This window comes from Paramisgurnus dabryanus, chromosome 7, assembly GCF_030506205.2.
Source record: "Paramisgurnus dabryanus chromosome 7, PD_genome_1.1, whole genome shotgun sequence".
NCBI lineage: Eukaryota > Metazoa > Chordata > Actinopteri > Cypriniformes > Cobitidae > Paramisgurnus > Paramisgurnus dabryanus.
In genome coordinates this window covers 11,436,239-11,453,473 of record NC_133343.1, presented here as the reverse complement: position 1 = coordinate 11,453,473, position 17,235 = coordinate 11,436,239, and the positions used below count along the sequence as shown (strand labels likewise).

The 17,235-nt window shown below is 36.7% G+C and overlaps 1 protein-coding gene across 1 annotated transcript in view; it reads left to right on the top strand.

Moving 5' to 3' along the window:
• Positions 1-17,235, top strand: part of nomo (nodal modulator) — a 40,859-nt gene that overhangs the window by 8,613 nt on the left and 15,011 nt on the right. Inside the window, exons 7-19 of the mRNA XM_065240003.1 lie at positions 5,131-5,283; positions 5,417-5,554; positions 5,769-5,858; positions 6,102-6,207; positions 6,337-6,487; positions 10,340-10,517; positions 10,601-10,742; positions 10,842-10,973; positions 12,581-12,717; positions 12,831-12,918; positions 13,237-13,300; positions 13,503-13,598; positions 15,113-15,313. Coding sequence (XP_065096075.1) covers positions 5,131-5,283; positions 5,417-5,554; positions 5,769-5,858; positions 6,102-6,207; positions 6,337-6,487; positions 10,340-10,517; positions 10,601-10,742; positions 10,842-10,973; positions 12,581-12,717; positions 12,831-12,918; positions 13,237-13,300; positions 13,503-13,598; positions 15,113-15,313 — 1,676 coding nt within the window. The remainder of the gene's footprint in view (positions 1-5,130; positions 5,284-5,416; positions 5,555-5,768; positions 5,859-6,101; positions 6,208-6,336; positions 6,488-10,339; positions 10,518-10,600; positions 10,743-10,841; positions 10,974-12,580; positions 12,718-12,830; positions 12,919-13,236; positions 13,301-13,502; positions 13,599-15,112; positions 15,314-17,235) is intronic.

Here is a 17,235-nt window from a genome sequence, read left to right as displayed (position 1 = left end):
GTTTTTATGACGCGAACCCACAGTGTTCTGCCGGTACTTTTATAAAAACTTTTATAAAACTAAAGCGTCTTCTCTCCGCCTCTTTAATTTAACGAAGGTGTAAAGTTGCGCGAGCTTATTTAATCAATTGCTTTGAAATGAGCATGTTCAGTAACAGCACAAGCAGCTGTACTCTCACAGACTGCGCGTCAGTTAAAGTGCGTCCTTTCTCCGCCTCGCGTCATTTCTTCTGCTTGCGTTTTAAACAACGCAAGTGGACAAAAGAGACGGATTAAAAAAACCAAATATAAACCGGAATGTGTCTTTCTCGCCAACTTATAATCCAATCGACCAAAGCGCGTCTTAATACCTGGTGTAAAATGTTGTGAAGAAACCGCGTGACTGCCACCACCTGAACTGAGGGACTGACTGAAGTGAAGGGGGGTTGGCTGGTGTCACTACAGTGAGTGACCTGGGTCACCATTAGCAACCAGTAGGGCGCTCTCTGCTGGACAAACAAGTACTTACATCTTTCAAAAGCATTTAATGGCTTCTGTAAGGAATGTTCATATCGGCTTCATATCTGCGGCTTATACGCTGATACAGATATATCTGCGACAGGCTCATATCGGCCGATAAAATCGGCAAAACGATAAATCGGTCGGGCTCTAAAATACACCCGTATCATAATGAAAAACTACCAAAAACACCAATCTTAATTTTTATCTCCGTAAACAAAATCCGAGATGACCAGACATGAATTTTTGAATTATTAATATATTGCTCTCTTTGATTCTGGGAGCCTGAGACTGCAGTTTACACATGAGTTTAAAAAATGTCTGCTTAAATGTGTGCTATGAATAAATGGTGCTCACAAATGGCTGTTTAAATGTGGTGGCTTGGAGCTGTAAACGGTATTCCTTACGTCATGACTTAACAATTGGATACTTGTATCCTTTACCTGTTTCTCGTTTTCTATCCAGTTTTTCTTAACTGGTTACTAATGTTTGAAACCTTTATTCTCATCTTAATGTAGGCTAGAAGTTCTCCCGGTCGCTCTCTATCTCTCATCTCTGCAATGAAGGAATGCTCCGAACGGTATCAGCTGATAATGACAGTAAATGTTTGGATCGGTACTCGCTAAATTTGCTGATCTCATGAACCGATGTTTATGTTTACTTTTGTCATCATAGGGCTACTGAATGCGAGCATTTTTACAACCCGTTGCTTTTAACATACAAATGTATTAGGCATGTCAATTTATGCAATTTCCCATATTCGATGATTGTTAAAATTAACGATAGATCAATCAATCAATCAATCGGATAATCGTTAAGTGTAATACTGCAATAAGCCTTTACAACAGTGGCATAGCCAATTACATAAAAGTGTGCATAAAAACGTGAGCCTCCTCAAGCGAATTAAAAGATTTTGTTTTGTCTAAATAACATGCTAGTTGGATTGTAAAATGAGTGTTTTGATAAAAATCATCAATTTAATCTCGTAATGAAATATAATTACTATAGACACAGTATAACTCCGCCTCATATGGGCACTTTGCGCAGTCCCATGAAAATCAGTTCAAAGTAGTCCATGACAAAATAACATTTTAATCTATTCATTAAAAACAGCTTGTGGTCTCCTTCCCTGCACAGCAGCATTGCTATGCCAATCTTGCAGGCTTCCCTGAAGAGGGTCTTTGTTTTCAATATCCAAACGTATTTGCATTTTCCATTTTCTGTATCAGACCCTATCAGATCCACTGCGGATGCCATTTCGTTGCGTTAGCACAGCAGCTAGCCTCGTCTCGCATGATGTTAAAAAGCCCAGGTGTGTGTTTGGCATTGAGCAACATTGTGATCATGGCTAGTTTTAACTGGTTTCATTCTATTCACCGGCTGTATGTGCTTTGCACACGTGCTTGCTTTTTCGACATTCTTTAAGTTTTATTGATTTAATTCTTATCGACAATTAATCGAAGATCGATTTGTTAACATCCCTAAAAGGCATATAAAATTTCTCTTTGCAGAAGAAATATGTGTTGTGCTTATTTATTTGATTCTCTATTAAAACAATAATATACCTAATTACTGCAAGTAATCTAACAAAGGTGTAGCGATTTTAAAGGGGGGCTTATGATAATTAATAATTAATTAATTATATTAATTATTAATATTTAAAAAAAATTCTCCACCATCCCAATTAAGGGAAACAAACATAAGCACAAAGGTAAAGTACTTACAATTTAGATCAATTATAAGTATGTGGATCAAATAAATTATGAGAAAATCTTGAATCTCGCATATGTCTTGGGTGTCTGACCAACACTCGTCCAGCGAATGTTTAGTCAGACACCACAGACCGTATTAAGATAAAGCTCTCTTGGCCAAGGAGATAAATATCCTAAAATGGATCCAACTGCTTTAAGAGCTATTAGCGACACCTTCAATGATTAGTGACTCTATATTATGAGCATAAATTAAAGAATAAGCCATGAAGTTATGGTTATATTTGTAATTCAGCAGATCAAAGCCTAAACTAACCATCAGTAACTTTACTTAATGCGAATGCACCTTAGTTAAAAGGGGATACTGATGCGTGATGCATCAGAGAATAAGACTAAGTATGATACTTGCATGTCTTGCCCATTGAAAGAAAATGTCCTGATGTAGTTTGGCTGAAAAGATTGATGAGAGAGAAAACCAGCTTGATGCAGATCACCCTTGGTAAATTAAAAGACAAACATAGAGGTACACTGAAAACGTCTAGTTTCGCATCCTCATCCTGATGAGAGTCCTGAAAGGAATTCAACTAGATGTTAAAGTGAAAATGTTAAAGTGTTTCATAATATTAATATGAAGAAGAGTTTCCAAAACAATGCATATTATCATTCAGGACATCAAAAATGAAACGCATAGATACCAAACATAAGTAATACAAAACATTTATTTAAAGAGCCAGTAAGATGCAAATTTTAAGCGTGCTATCACTGTTTATAAGTCCCGGACAACGGGTTTAAATGCATGCAAGGTCAAAAAACACTGTAATTTTCTCAAAATATAAATTTAAAATTCCCCCATTTCTCAGAGATCACCAAACGATTCGTGTGAAGCCGTTCAAAGACTCGGTCTGCCTAAACCCCACCTTTCAATAACCTACTCTGCTCTGATTGGTCAATTGACACAGTCTCCGCACAGACCAAAGATCAGTGGCACAGACCAACAATAGTGCAACATGTATTGACCTAGTGCTAACATGATTTACTGAGAAGACATTATGGACATCAATACACATTCATCATTAATCCAAGCAATAAAAACGACGACAGACACTAACATTTTACACTGATTTAAGCAAGTATGTAGCTAATTGGGCCATAGCCAAAATGTAAACACAAGTGCACATGCATTTGCCACTTGCTAATGTGACTCCCTGACAGTATATTAACAGTTTAAACGCCAACATCAATACACATCATTCATCATTAGTCCAAGTTATAAAAAACAACAACATACATTAACATTGTTACACTCATTTAAGCAAGTGTAACTTAAGCTAACCGGGCCACAGTTTAACTGCAACCTGCGTTGTTAGCGCAGCTTACTGATAAGACATTACATTACAGTAAACTAGACATTTTAGAAAATAAACACAATGTAATAATCATACTTACAGGTTGTGGTTAGGAGACGCATGTTGTTCCAAATAAAGAAGAATCAGCTTGGAGAATCAGTATCGGCATTGGTATCAGCCGTTCATAAATGCAACAAATCGGTACTCTGTATTGGCTGCAAAAATCCTGTTTGGAGCATCCTTACTGAAATGTCTAATAAACCCACGAGGGTGCGTCTTCTCGCGGTTCAGAGTGAGATGTGTTGGTAGATTGGTAGATTTAACTGCAAATTGATGTCAAAACCATTGATGCGCCGTGCAGATGTAGGGTAAAAACCCCGATCGCGCATTCCATATTTTTCGAGTCCTTGTAAAAAAGTACCTCATTTTTCTTTGGCACTAGATGATCCTGCTGCTTAGTTAACACCGTGTTTGAGTTCTCCTCCATGTTTCTCTATCTATGCCACTGACTGGACGGGGGGGGGGGGGGGGGGGTGTCACGTAACCTCACACTCGGTAGTTTGTTTTAAAGGAATAGTCTACCCTTTTGCCATATTAAACTATGTTATTACCTCCACCTAGACGAATTAATACATACCTATCTTTTTTCAATGCGTGCACTGTACAGCGCGTTGTGAATGTGTTAGCATTTAGCCTAGCCCCATTCAATCCTTCACTGTAAAAAAAATCCATAAAAATTACAATGTTATTGCAGCTGGGATGCCGGTAATTTACCGTAGATTTACATTTATGTTATTAACTGGCAAGAGTTTGTTAAAAGTTAAATACATTTTAAATATTAACAAGTCTTTATCTTTACAGAATAAAACTATACAATAATAGCCTCATGCAAAGCATTCTGGGAATCAGAAATCATCATCAACCTTTCTCTGTTTTTTGCTTCAAATTTTGTTTCCCAGAATGTTTTGCTTGATGCTGTTTTTTTAGATTTACTCTGTAAAGACAAAGACTTGTAAATGTTTAATGTTCATTTAACTTTGAACAAAATATTGCCAGTAAAAAACATAAATTTAAATCTACGGTAAATTACCGGCAACCCAGCTGCAATTTCTACGGAATTTTTTTACAGTGTATGGTACCAAAAAAAAGTTTTATTTAGTGGCACCATACTTACTGGTATAACTCCTCATGTAAAAGTCTTTAAATAGGGCAAACACGGAAGTGTTTGGTGGCTTCCCTGTTTGGTACAATAGGAATGAATGGGTCTAGGCTAAATGCTTACACATTCACGACACGCTGTACAGTGCATGCATTGAAAAAAGATAGATATGTATTAATTCGTCCAAGTTGAGGTAATAACATAGTTTAATATGGCAAAAGGGTAGACTATTCCTTTAAAGGGAAAGTTTTAACAGGATTAAAAACCTAAATAATTGGCTTGATAAAATAAGGTCGGTTAGAGTTTCTGAATTTTGGTTTCGATTACTTTTCAATTAATCGTCCAGCTCTAGTTCAAAGTATTGACTTAGTAGTTTATTGTTCTAAGCCTGTTGGTTTACTCTTTTTGTCCCTGCACAGAGCTCAACCACTGTGGTTGTGTCAAATGAAAATGCCCCTGCTGCAGCCCCCCTCGTGGTTAAAGGCTATGATGTCTCTGGTGAGGTGCAAAGTGATGGTGAACCCATGAGTGGAGTCAATTTTCTCCTCTATTCTTCCAGTATAATGCAGGAGGTAAAGGAATTTAGATTTATAGTCCAGCCACATCAGTAGATTTGTTTTCTAGGAATTAAATGGATGGCATATCAAATGCAAAGCCAGGTCTATTACCCATCTGATTTATTTCTAATAATTTCTATTTTCTTAGGATATTATTGGCTGCAATGTGGCTCCAGTAGATGGGGCTTTAGCTGGCAATCCATTCCTAATGTATTTGTGCAGTGCCCAATCACGTGAGGATGGCACCTTCTCTTTTCCCTGCCTTCCTAGTGGTGAATACACTGTGGTAAGATTTTACATTTGCAGTCGCCTTTATACAATGAGACTTGCAATACATTCATGGCATTTTATTAGTCTTAAACCCATGGCCTTGTTGCTAAACCAGTGCTCTACCAAACAAGTTTTGCTTGTATTTGTTTTAGTTTGTCAATTTTGTAATATACTACCTAAATACACATATTTAAGTTTGAATTTTAAGCGTGTCTGATCTTGAATTTCAGATCCCGTTTTACAGAGGAGAGAGAATCACTTTTGATGTGGCCCCTTCTCGCCTAGACTTTAAAGTACAGCATGACAGTTTGGTGTTGGAGGTGAGTGTCCAAATTCTCCTTACAGTTTGCAGACCGATTTAAGACTTAATGCTAATCGTGGTTTGAATTCTATTGCTACCATACATTTTGCTGTGCTTTGATGAAGTTTGGTGACTTGATTAATGTTGGTTGGGTTGTTCAAATAACCAGAGGAGAGTAAAGGTAATCATATATATGGAACGCTGTCTCTTCACCTATACTTTCATCTCAGTCAATTTAATACCTGTAATGTGTTTTTTTTAGCCAGTATTCCGGGTCATGGGATTTTCGGTGATGGGCAGAGTTCTGAATAGCCCCAATGGAGAAGGTGTTGCAGATGCAGTAGTGATGCTCAACAATCAAATTAAAGGTAACTAATGATGATGATCTTTAAAAGTCAAGGTCATAATATATATAACCATGCCTGATTTAGGTAATTCAGGTACCCAATAGCAAGAAATGTTTTAAATGGTTTCCTTGTCTCTGGTGTCTTTCACAGCGGAAACTAAAGAAGATGGATCATTTCGGTTGGAAAATATGACCACAGGCACTTACACCATTAACACCCAAAAAGAGCTGATGTTCTTTGAGCCAATCACTGTCAAAATTGCGCCCAGCACTCCTCAGCTGCCAGACATCATCACTGCAGGGTGGGTATAAATTGGCACATAATGAACACTGGGTGGGTGCCATGACCAAAAATTTATATCACAATAGGATTCCTTTTATATCATGATAATGAAACGCATCACGGTAGAGTTTTCTTTTTCATTTAAAAAGGTTTTTATTTTTTATAAAATCTTTCAAGGTTGTGGGTGTAAAGTTCAGCGGCATCTAGTAGTGAGATTGCAAATTGCAACCAACAGCTCACCCCTCAATTATAAAATGCGTATGGTAGCTGCCACAGGATATGTCGTCGTCTGAGACAACGTAGGGACGAAATGAGCTCTGTAGTCTCTCTCAGTTTTTCTGTTTAGGGCTACTGTAGAAACATGATGGCGACTTCCATGTAAGGGGATCCGTGGTGTATGAAGATAAAAAATGCTCATTCTAAAATAAAAAAACAATACAATTACATTATATACGTTATATATGTATATAAAATCAATAAAGGCCATTAAAGTGGCAAAAATGCTTAATGAGCAGCAAATGTTCAGCTTGCACGCTCCTCTTACACAGAAACAGCGCACCCATTTAGCACTGTTGTTTGTGTTTCAATGGCTAAGAATCACTTGTTTTAAAACTGTGGTGACTAAATAAATGTACAAACGTTAAGGTTTTCGTGACCGAACGCACAGCAACGTGACGTGGGCGCATAACCAATTTCTACTTGTTCATCATATCTACTGGTTTATTGCCCACCCCTAATGAACACATACAGAATGTAGAACTAGTCCTTCCCAATAATGGAAAACATTGCACTTAACTCATTCCCTGCCAGTACTTTTTGTGATTTTCAATTTTCGAATCAAGTTATTACTGACAGACGGGTTAAGATCAGGTGAAAATTAACAACGAAAACAATTGATGGATAGAGGTGACTGAGGCCGTAAATGTAAGATCATCATTATAACAGGGTTTTTCCTGCATTTAATATTTTTAGCTTTATGCATCATTTACTGTGATTAATAAGATTGTGGTGCTGATAATTGCGGGAAAGAGGCAAAGAGCCAAGTCTTCAAACTAATATCTTGGAGCATACGATAAAAACGACCTGTCACCCCTGAACTTGTTTTGGGGGACAGCTAAGAGAACGTGAAGATTGTAAATTGCGAGTTGGCATGTAAGATGTTAAAAGATCTGCCAAATACTGCGGAGCGAGACCATGCAGAGCATTATATGTAAGCATTAAAAATTTTAATTCTATACGATTATTGACAGGAAGCCGGTACAATGTCTTCAAAACAGGAGATATATAGTCGCCAGAAATTGCCCCAGTTAAAATTCTAGCTGCTGAATTCTGCAAGTATTTCAATTTGTTAAGAGAGGATTTGGACGCTCCAGCAAGGAGAGCATTGCAATAATCAATTTGTGAGAAAACAAAATAATTAATACATTTTTCAGCAACAGAAAAGGACAACATAGGCCAAATACATGCAATATTTGTAAGATTAAAAAATTAGGTCTTTACCGTGTTCTGGACAAAAGGCTCGAATGACAGAGTGGCATCAAAGATTACACAGATTTTCGTAGTTTACTGGGTAGCTCTAGGGCAACACCATCAACTGAAAGATCTATTAAAGCAGCATTTCGCAGTTGGTGGGAAGAGCCGAGAAGCTTTTCGAGCTATTCAGACAGAGAAAATTCTTAGACATCCATAACTTAAGAAATACAGCTGGAAAGATGAGGGACATCCACAAATTGGCCATGTTGAGAATGTATACACTGTAAAACCTAACAGTTGACTTAATTCAAACCATTTAAGGAAAACGGTTGCCTTAAACCATTTAAGTTTTAAAACACATAAATTTGAGTACTGTGAACTTGAGTCATGTGCAATTATACATTTATATGTAAGTAGTGTGAACTTAAATATGAGTGCATTACTGCATATGACTCAATTTGTTTAAGTTCACAGTAGTCAAATGTATGTGTTTTAAAACTAATGGTTTAATGCAAGCAGTTTACTTAAATGGTTTGAATTGAGTTAACTTTTAGGTTTTACAGTGTATAAATCTGAGTATCATCAGCATAGAAGTGGTTGCTGAGGTTAAGGGATTTTAATAGCTGACCAAGAGGATAAATATAAATGCTGAAAAGCAGGGGACAAAGAACTGCGCCCTGTGGGACACCAGTACAAACAGGGTCCACATCAGATCTGAAAGGAGTTTTAAGTGCTGTTGGCACAACACCAATAACCAAGGAGTCATTTATTATGGTAAAAACAACAGGGCACAAGTAACCAAAACAGCATTTAAATAAAGTAGAAGGCAAGGGATCAAGTATGGAAGTGGAAGCTTTCTTACGAGATACCTGTGCACAAAGAGACTCCGAGATGACTAAAGAAAAATTATAGAAGGGTGTACAGGAAAAACTTGGCTAATTATCTGTATACACATGGGGTCTAAGAACAAAGAATGTCTTTATGATTGTTATACATTTTTAAACTGAAGAATTTAAGAAAATATTTGCAAGTCTGAACTGATGCAGTTTGGTTATTTGCACAGTCTATTTTCAAGAGACTTTTAATAATGTGAAAAAGCTGCCTAGGGTTATTATGATTATTGTCAATAATCTGAGAAAAGTATGAAGACCTTGCAGTGTCAGTTTCTGCTTTATATTGGCCCAAACTGGATTTCCAAGCTTAATAAAAGACTGACAAGCCAGGACCATGCTATTTACGCTCAATTTTGCGACATTCCACATTCTGTAAACGCAAATTGTTATTACACCATGGCGCTGTATGTACAAAAGGGACATTACCTGTTTTAATAGGTGCAAACATGTACACATTGGCACCAGGAGCATTATTGAGTAAAATAATTTTATGATCAGAAGGGACCGAAAACAAATCATCCAGGCATGCATTAATAAAATTAGAAAAAGCAGCAGGGGCCAACTAATTGCATTCATAAACAGTCTATCAGAGATTAAAAAAGTCCTTGGCTAGACCACAGTCCTTCTGATCAACATGTATGTTAAGATCACCAAAAATCTGAATTCTCTCAAACTTAATGGACAGTATTGTTAGCAAATTAGCAAATTCTGACAGAAATTCTGCATTTGATGTGAAGGTCTATAAATTGTAGCAATAGCAGCAGAATGAGTTTCAGTTACACTAAACAAAACTGAGGTACAGACACAAGGCATAATTTGCATTGCCGGTATAAACCACAATAATGCCCCCATCTCTGCGAGAAGGCCATGGGAAGTCGAAGAGTTCAAAACCTGCTGGAGTCAGTCGGTTAAAAGCAGGCCGTCATCCTGTTTGTGCCAATTTTCAATGAGAAACAGTAAATCCAGACCTTTGTCCACGATGATCTCCGACAAACGTGTGAAGCCTTATTGTTCGCAGAATGCATATTAAATTATGCGGTTTGATGCAGTGCAAGAATTCCGCCACAGACAAGGCAGTGTTATTTAATTACCAAGGTCGACACCAGTATGATAGTCTTGTAATCTTTTGTCGGCTGTTAAGAACAAAAGTGATGGAAGATAAAGAAGAAACATATCTGCGTCCTTAACTGCGATGTACTTAGCGCTTAGGCCTCAGTATGTCAGCATTGCCACAGCAATCATACATCTTTAGCCAGATTATAGTTCTGCTTTAGATGGAGAAAGTGTCGGGAGGCGATGTAGTATGAAACACTTACTAAAATAGAAAAATAAATAAACAATCAGAGAGCGGTGCGGCAGCCAAAGCGCGCCAGTGTACCCAGTCAACCGGAAGGCGTAAAAACAATAGCTGTATTTGGTTGTGCCATACACCTTAGTCATGTTCAGTGTGGACATCTGTCAGATCTGTCAAAACTTTACCTTTACTCTAACTTTGTCATTTTTAGGTTTAGCATGTGTGGCCAGATCTTAGTCAGCCATCTTCCTGAGGGTGTTAAGCAGCTTGGACGCTACAAAGTTACACTCTCATCCCAGAGACAAGATGAGGGCTTTTTCCGCACTGTAGAAAGTGACAATCAAGGAGCATTCTGCTTTCAAGTAAAACCAGGGTACTACAGCGTGCAGGTAGTGCTTCTTTGTAATATCAAAAGACTTCAAAGGTAGAATAGTCACATTTTAATTAGATATGTTCTGTGTATGTGCTGCAGGTGACCCTGCCTGAAGCTGAAATGAAAGCTGGACTTGCTCTGCAGCCCCACTCTCTTGATGTCTCACTAGTGGACCATCCTATCACTGACCTTCTCTTTACCCAGTTTATAGCATCGGTCTCTGGCTCTGTGTCATGTCTCGGTGAGCTATTTTTTGACATTAGCTTTGAAATTGCTTTGTAATTGACAGTGCAGAGGTAATTATTGGTTCTCTAACTGAATGATTGAATTATCTTCTCAGTGGCATGTGGAGATCTGACTGTCACCCTTCAGCCCATGAGCAGACAAGGAGAGAGCCAGAACCTCCAGCTCTCTGGCAGAAGTGAAACCCTCAGCTTTTCTTTCAGTAATGTGCTACATGGCAAGTACAAAGGTAAGGGGAAATAGCACAGTTTTTGACCTCCTTTAATGAAAAATAAAGATAATTGTTGTTATGCAAGTAAAACTGCTATAAATGCTTGCATGCCAGAATTTGTGACCTGTGCTGGCAAAATGAGTTGAAATGAGCAAATTTTAAAAAATGAGTTGTATATTAAACTTCAAAACGATGTATGATTTGTTGTAATCTGACAAAAAAATTACAGAGCAAAGTCAGCTTTGAGAAAAATTGAGTTAAAGATATTTGAGGGTTAAAAATCATACATTTCAAAATCAAAATTTAAGGCCTTTAAAAGTCTTAAAATAACTGTTCAAGATCTTAAATACTTTTTAATAGGTCTTAATTTTTTCTGCGTTTGTGTAATGCTACTTTAATGCTGATTGAAATGCTCCAGCAAAGCGTTAGAATGTTTTTTTTTTTTAATATTTTTTACGCTCGTCCACGACATAAGCGACTGCTCTGTGGCCCGGGGCCATTGTGAGAGAAGCTCGGGCCATTAAATCTTACTGTCACTTGCCCGATCGGCAAAACTTATTTTGTAAGGTATATTTCTAAGAAACTCCTTAAATGTCCTAATATAAATAGAATATGAATTAATCTAAACCCTGTCTGGGAAACCACCCCTATATATTCTAATATTTTGTTGTTTAATAAAACCATGTGTTTACTTGGTTATGATACTTTATTTGAACAAATTATTATTGTTTCATCATTATTTTCATTTTAAATGCTTTTGCCCAATTAGGTCAATTTTAATTACTAAAAAGTATCAGATTACTTGATCATCATCAATTACCAAAAAAATTGTTAGTGAAAACCCTGCATTGGTTAAAACATTTGTGAATTCGGGCTATTTTCTATTCATATATTTAATCTTTGAGGATTTCTTAAAACTTCGTCTTGAAGTCTCAAGGTGACATCTCAAGTCTCGTAATATCTCCAAAGTGTAAACATCCTGTCTCATCTTATACTCGTGAACCCAGTCTCATGTCTTGTTTCATATTGCGGGGTAAGTGTCTCGTCACGTGTGAGAAAATGCATTTGTTTTTTGTCATGCATGTTAAAACGTTTTAGCTCTTTCCCCATAGGGTTTTAAAAAAAAGTTGCCAGCCAGTGCCAGCATTTTTTATGATTTTCAAAAAAGTTAAATTCTTTCCAGATTTTTTAAATATATAAACATACAATATTTTAAATGAAAGAACCCCCTGCTGTCAAACAAACAAACAACTTTTCATGCTACTTTCATTTGTTCTCTTTTTATCAACTTTCAAATATGAGTACGTTTAAAAAAAAAAAAAAATTGTGCAAAAAACTTTTTTTTTTTGAAGGACTTTTGATAGAGATCAAAAGATTAGGAATTAGGAATTTTGGCCATATCGTTCAGCTCTAAATTCGACCAAAGTCGACATTTATACTTTTTTTGCCTCTAGCTTAAAATAAGAGAGTGCGCATTCCCTTATTTTGCCTGCATGGTCACATTTGCCTTCTGTATCATTTGGATGTAATGGATGAGCTTGCCATCATGTTTAAGATTTAATGGAAGTCATAGAGTAGTTGATTTGAGGAAAATATTTTGTGATTTTGTTTCATTTTTACCACAGTGTCGATCACCCAGGATGAGTGGTGCTGGAAGCACAAGTCTGTGGAGGTTGATGTACTGGACTCAGATGTTCAGGGAGTTGAGTTCAGACAGACTGGATACTTGCTCCGCTGCACACTGTCCCATGCCATCACTTTGGTGAGATTTACTTATAGTACATGTAGACATTATATAGTCAAAAAAGATTCAAAACAGTAACCAGAATCCGCCAGTGCTAGTCTAAAATGATTTCCTCTAATAAATATTTTTAGGAATTTTTCCAAGATGGAAGTACACCAGAGAATGTTGGCATATACAACCTGTCTAAAGGAGTCAATCGCTTCTGTCTGTCCAAACCAGGTATGAGTTGTATTGTTTAAAGTAACCTAACATACTAAAGGAAAGTTCACCCAAAGATTAAAATTCTCTCATCATTTACTAGCAATCAGGTATTATAACCTCTAGAGGAAAAGATATTTATGCCAGAAGCCATTTTTTAACCTTTTGGAGTCATTTGGGTTACTTCAAAGATGGATGAGGGGATTTTAGGAGCTTAAAAATGTTTGGTTTCACATAAGAAAATTAAAATCTTTGATAAATAAATGATGAGAGAACTTCTGTTTTTTGGGGGACAAACTATACATTTATGCTCCTGTACATGTTTCTTTCTAATGTAAGGTGTTTACAAAGTGACTCCACGTTCCTGCCACCAGTTTGAACAGGACTACTACACTTACAACACGTATGTATCCACAAGTGTCAAGCATTTTGGCAAAATTTCTAAAATTAAGATTAGATATTGATAAAAATAGGTCTGGTGTTTTGCATTGTATTGTATAGCACATTGTAACTACACACTGTCATGGTAACTTCATTTCTTTTATGTTTACACAATTTTCCATGTTAAGTATTATCAAATGCGTTATTTTCCTTCTTTTAATTAGGTCTGCTCCAAGCATTTTAACCCTTACTGCTGTCCGACACCACATGACAGGAGTCATCACAACTGATAAGATGTTGGATGTTACAGTCACTATTAAGTGAGTGAGAAGATGTGTTTTAAAGGCCATGACACACCATACCAACCTCGAAGGAAATATTTCTGTGAAAGCCGACTGTTGTGCTTTAACACACCAAAAAGATACAGTACCATGTTTGTTCTGCACACTTATCTATATAAATGACTGGACACAACTGTGAAGCCACCACACAACCATATTGGTTTGCCCAAACATTCTATTAAAATAATAGGACGTTATCAGATTGCAATTATATAATACAGTATTGTTTTTGTTTGTTCAGTAAAATGCATTAACAATGTTCATTTTGAAACGGTTAAGGTAATGTTTTAAAGCGTTGTTAAATAAATATTTGATTCAGCAACATAAAAACAACACCCGATTCCGATGCCGCTATGCTTATAAAAAGCCATAGAAAATAAGTCATCTTTACTTTACAACTTTTTCAGAGAAATAACGCTGAATAAATCCTTTATCCTGCCGGATTAAAACATTAACATTGCATATAACATCAGAAGTAACAATTAATTTACATACACTTATCCTAAAAATTTATCTTGTGTGACTTTTTTATTAACTTGCAGTCACATTTCATCAATAATCATAACAACATACAAAAAAGAAAATCAAAAACATAAATAAACTAAAATACAAAGAACATACACAAAATATAAATAATAAATAAAAAAGAAGGAAATAAGGGTATGAGATCATCATACAAAAAACGTGAAAGCTTCTTGTAGGGACTTTGTGCGTTTTGCTTTATTTGTTTTTCAACCAAAGTAGTAACTCTATATAATGTTCCATATCTATCTGAAATAACAAAAAGATCTTGTGACTGATACGCCATAAACCAGTTGAATTTAGATCATGATTTTGATTTAAAGTCAATGACGCCCTCTGCCGGTTGGGAATACCAAGATGGCTGCTCGAACTATGCGATGCCTTCACCTCTCGCTGTTACGTTAAGCATTCTATGCGCAATCCAGTCATTTATATAGATCTGTGGTTCTGCACCTACGTGAGAATAACTCTCAGCTACCATCAGGTGTCAGTAGTCTGTATTTGTAATTAAAAGAAAACATGGAGAACATGGAACTGTTGACATGTAAACTGTTGCTTACCTTTTTTTTACAAAGATCTTGCTCACCAATTGGATTTGTGTACTTTAAATTAAAAAAAAATATATAGTGGTTTTAGGATAAAAATTTAAATAAATGAATATAATAAACTGTATATAAAATAAAATAGACTTTTGTATATGTAACTCTTCGTATATAGTTTGTAAAAATGTAAGCTGAACAACCAGTCAGAGTGATCTCTCACCAAATGGTTCCCACAGAAACTAATGAATCTGCCTAAAAGCTGCCAATGGGGTCCGTACAGTGCCAGCGATACAAAGAAACTAGGCAAAAAATGGGTCGAAAATGGCTTGGGGTGTCATAGCCTTGATGTATTTTTAAGTATCGATCATATTCTGCTTGTTTTGACAAATTAAAGGTTCATTGCTGGTGAATCGTTATTTAATTTGTCAGATCTTCCATTGAGAGTGAGCCTGCTTTGGTTCTGGGACCCCTTCTCTCAGTTGAGGAACAGCGACGAGAGCAACAGCTCCAGGAAATAGCTGCCCGTATGAAGGAGAGAGAGAAAAGAGGAGAAGAGCAGAGCCCACCTGTGCTAGAGAACCTGAAGGAACTTCACAAGCCTTTCCACTATGAGTTCTCCTACTGGGCACGGTAAGAGGTTTTGCTTGATAAGTCTTCAATAAAAAATTTTTGTTCTCTGTTATGGCTGGCTCACATTACAGGATAATCGGGCCGAATTTTCCCCTCTCGTGAATCCGAGGGTAAATCGGGCCACTGACCTCGATCGGCTCCGAAGTTCCGCCCAGATTATCCTGTAATGTGAGATGTTTAAAAACCTAGACTTACACCTTCCTATATGCTCTCAAGCAAATTGGGGCCCCCCGATCTTATCAAACATGTTTAACATTTAGGATTTGAAATCCGGATAATTACATCGGTACTTTCACAATAATCAATGAGAGACGGAGATGATGAGCTTTTGTAATGCAGGACAAGCTGCTTTACAGGTAGACAGCCTATTTAAAATAACGAAATTAATTCCTTGCTTGATTCACGTTGTTTACTCTTTTATAAATGCATCTAAAACAACAAAACATGATGATTGTCACATCATGCACCTGCAGCTATTCTGTGTATAGAGAAAATGTAATAAAATAAATAGGCATACTCGAAATATGTTGCACTTAAATATTTAGCAAATTAACAAAACAAATTTAAAATGATATGAAGATTTTTAGTTCTTTTTTGTGACGCGTTTCACAAACGCACAGAATCTGATGGGGCAGCCGGCAGAAAGCACATCGTGTTTTAAATATATGTTTTAAAGTGCAGCGCTGATTGCTGAAACACAAACTCTAGACTACTAGATCCTGTTTTGAAAAGTCTTGGGAGAACATGTTTTTAGAGTGAGTTTTGTGGACTTATATCAGTGACTTCAAAAACCGTGCATAAACATTTTTCTTTCAAAAATACAAACATGTACATACATGTTGCTCATATAATATTGTAGCCCAGTTTGTGCTGAACACAGTGAGTGCGTTTACATGCACAGTCTTACGCCGATTATGCTTAATAAACTGATAACACGTGGGGTCATGTAAACGCGTAAAGCGGTTTTCTTTAATCGGGGAAAGCCCATAAACAGCTTAAGCAAAAACTGATCGGCACAGGTAGTTTTTTGCTCATTACGCCGATTTCGCGTGGCATGTAAACACCTTAACCCGCTTTCTCACGGTTTTGTCCATGTGCGCATGTCTCCGCGTATGAAAGATAAACGTCACACGCGGAAGTAAGCGCAAGGTAACGCATAAAAGTCTCCGCTCTACTAAAGCAGTTGGCAGAGAAAGCTCATGTTACATTTACAGGTTCTGCAGACACGAGGAGAGATACAACACAGGGAACTACACTAACCTTTTCCACTGGTGGCACTTGCGCTACCAACTTTTTCAGTTACTGGCGCAAAATATGATTTGGTCGCACATATTTTTTTCAAGTTATATTAAGGCGCTCTGGATAATAATGAACAATAATGAAACTATTGCATACAGATATGCTTTTTATTTTAGTTGCCATCTTTTAAACCACATGCCTTCTTGTTTTCTTAAACGTTGCAGTGTTTCCCACAGATCTGAAATTTACTTGGTGGTGGTAGCCGGTGAAAAGGGCAATTATTACCCACTGACAAATAATGGTCTACTATACATGTGACGAAGAACTAATAATGTGTGACACAACACAATACTTTGATTTATTGAAAATTAATATTAATTTCACATTATATTTCATCAATCTAACCACCCCAAACTTTCTTTGCCATTAACAAAGCTGACACTGTTTGTCAAAGCACCACGAAAACACTTACTGTTTTGCACTGATATATGAAGCAATTAGACCCCTTTTATCAAACTCAATATAATACAATACTATGTATAGTATATTAATAGACAGTGCAGGTCTATAGATTATAAATGTGACTGATGTTATGACTGATGTTATAATGGTAATAATTTCTATTAGATAGGCACTTTTACTGCTTCTGCTCTATCTTTCTATTTCTCTCTTGCCGATTTAAA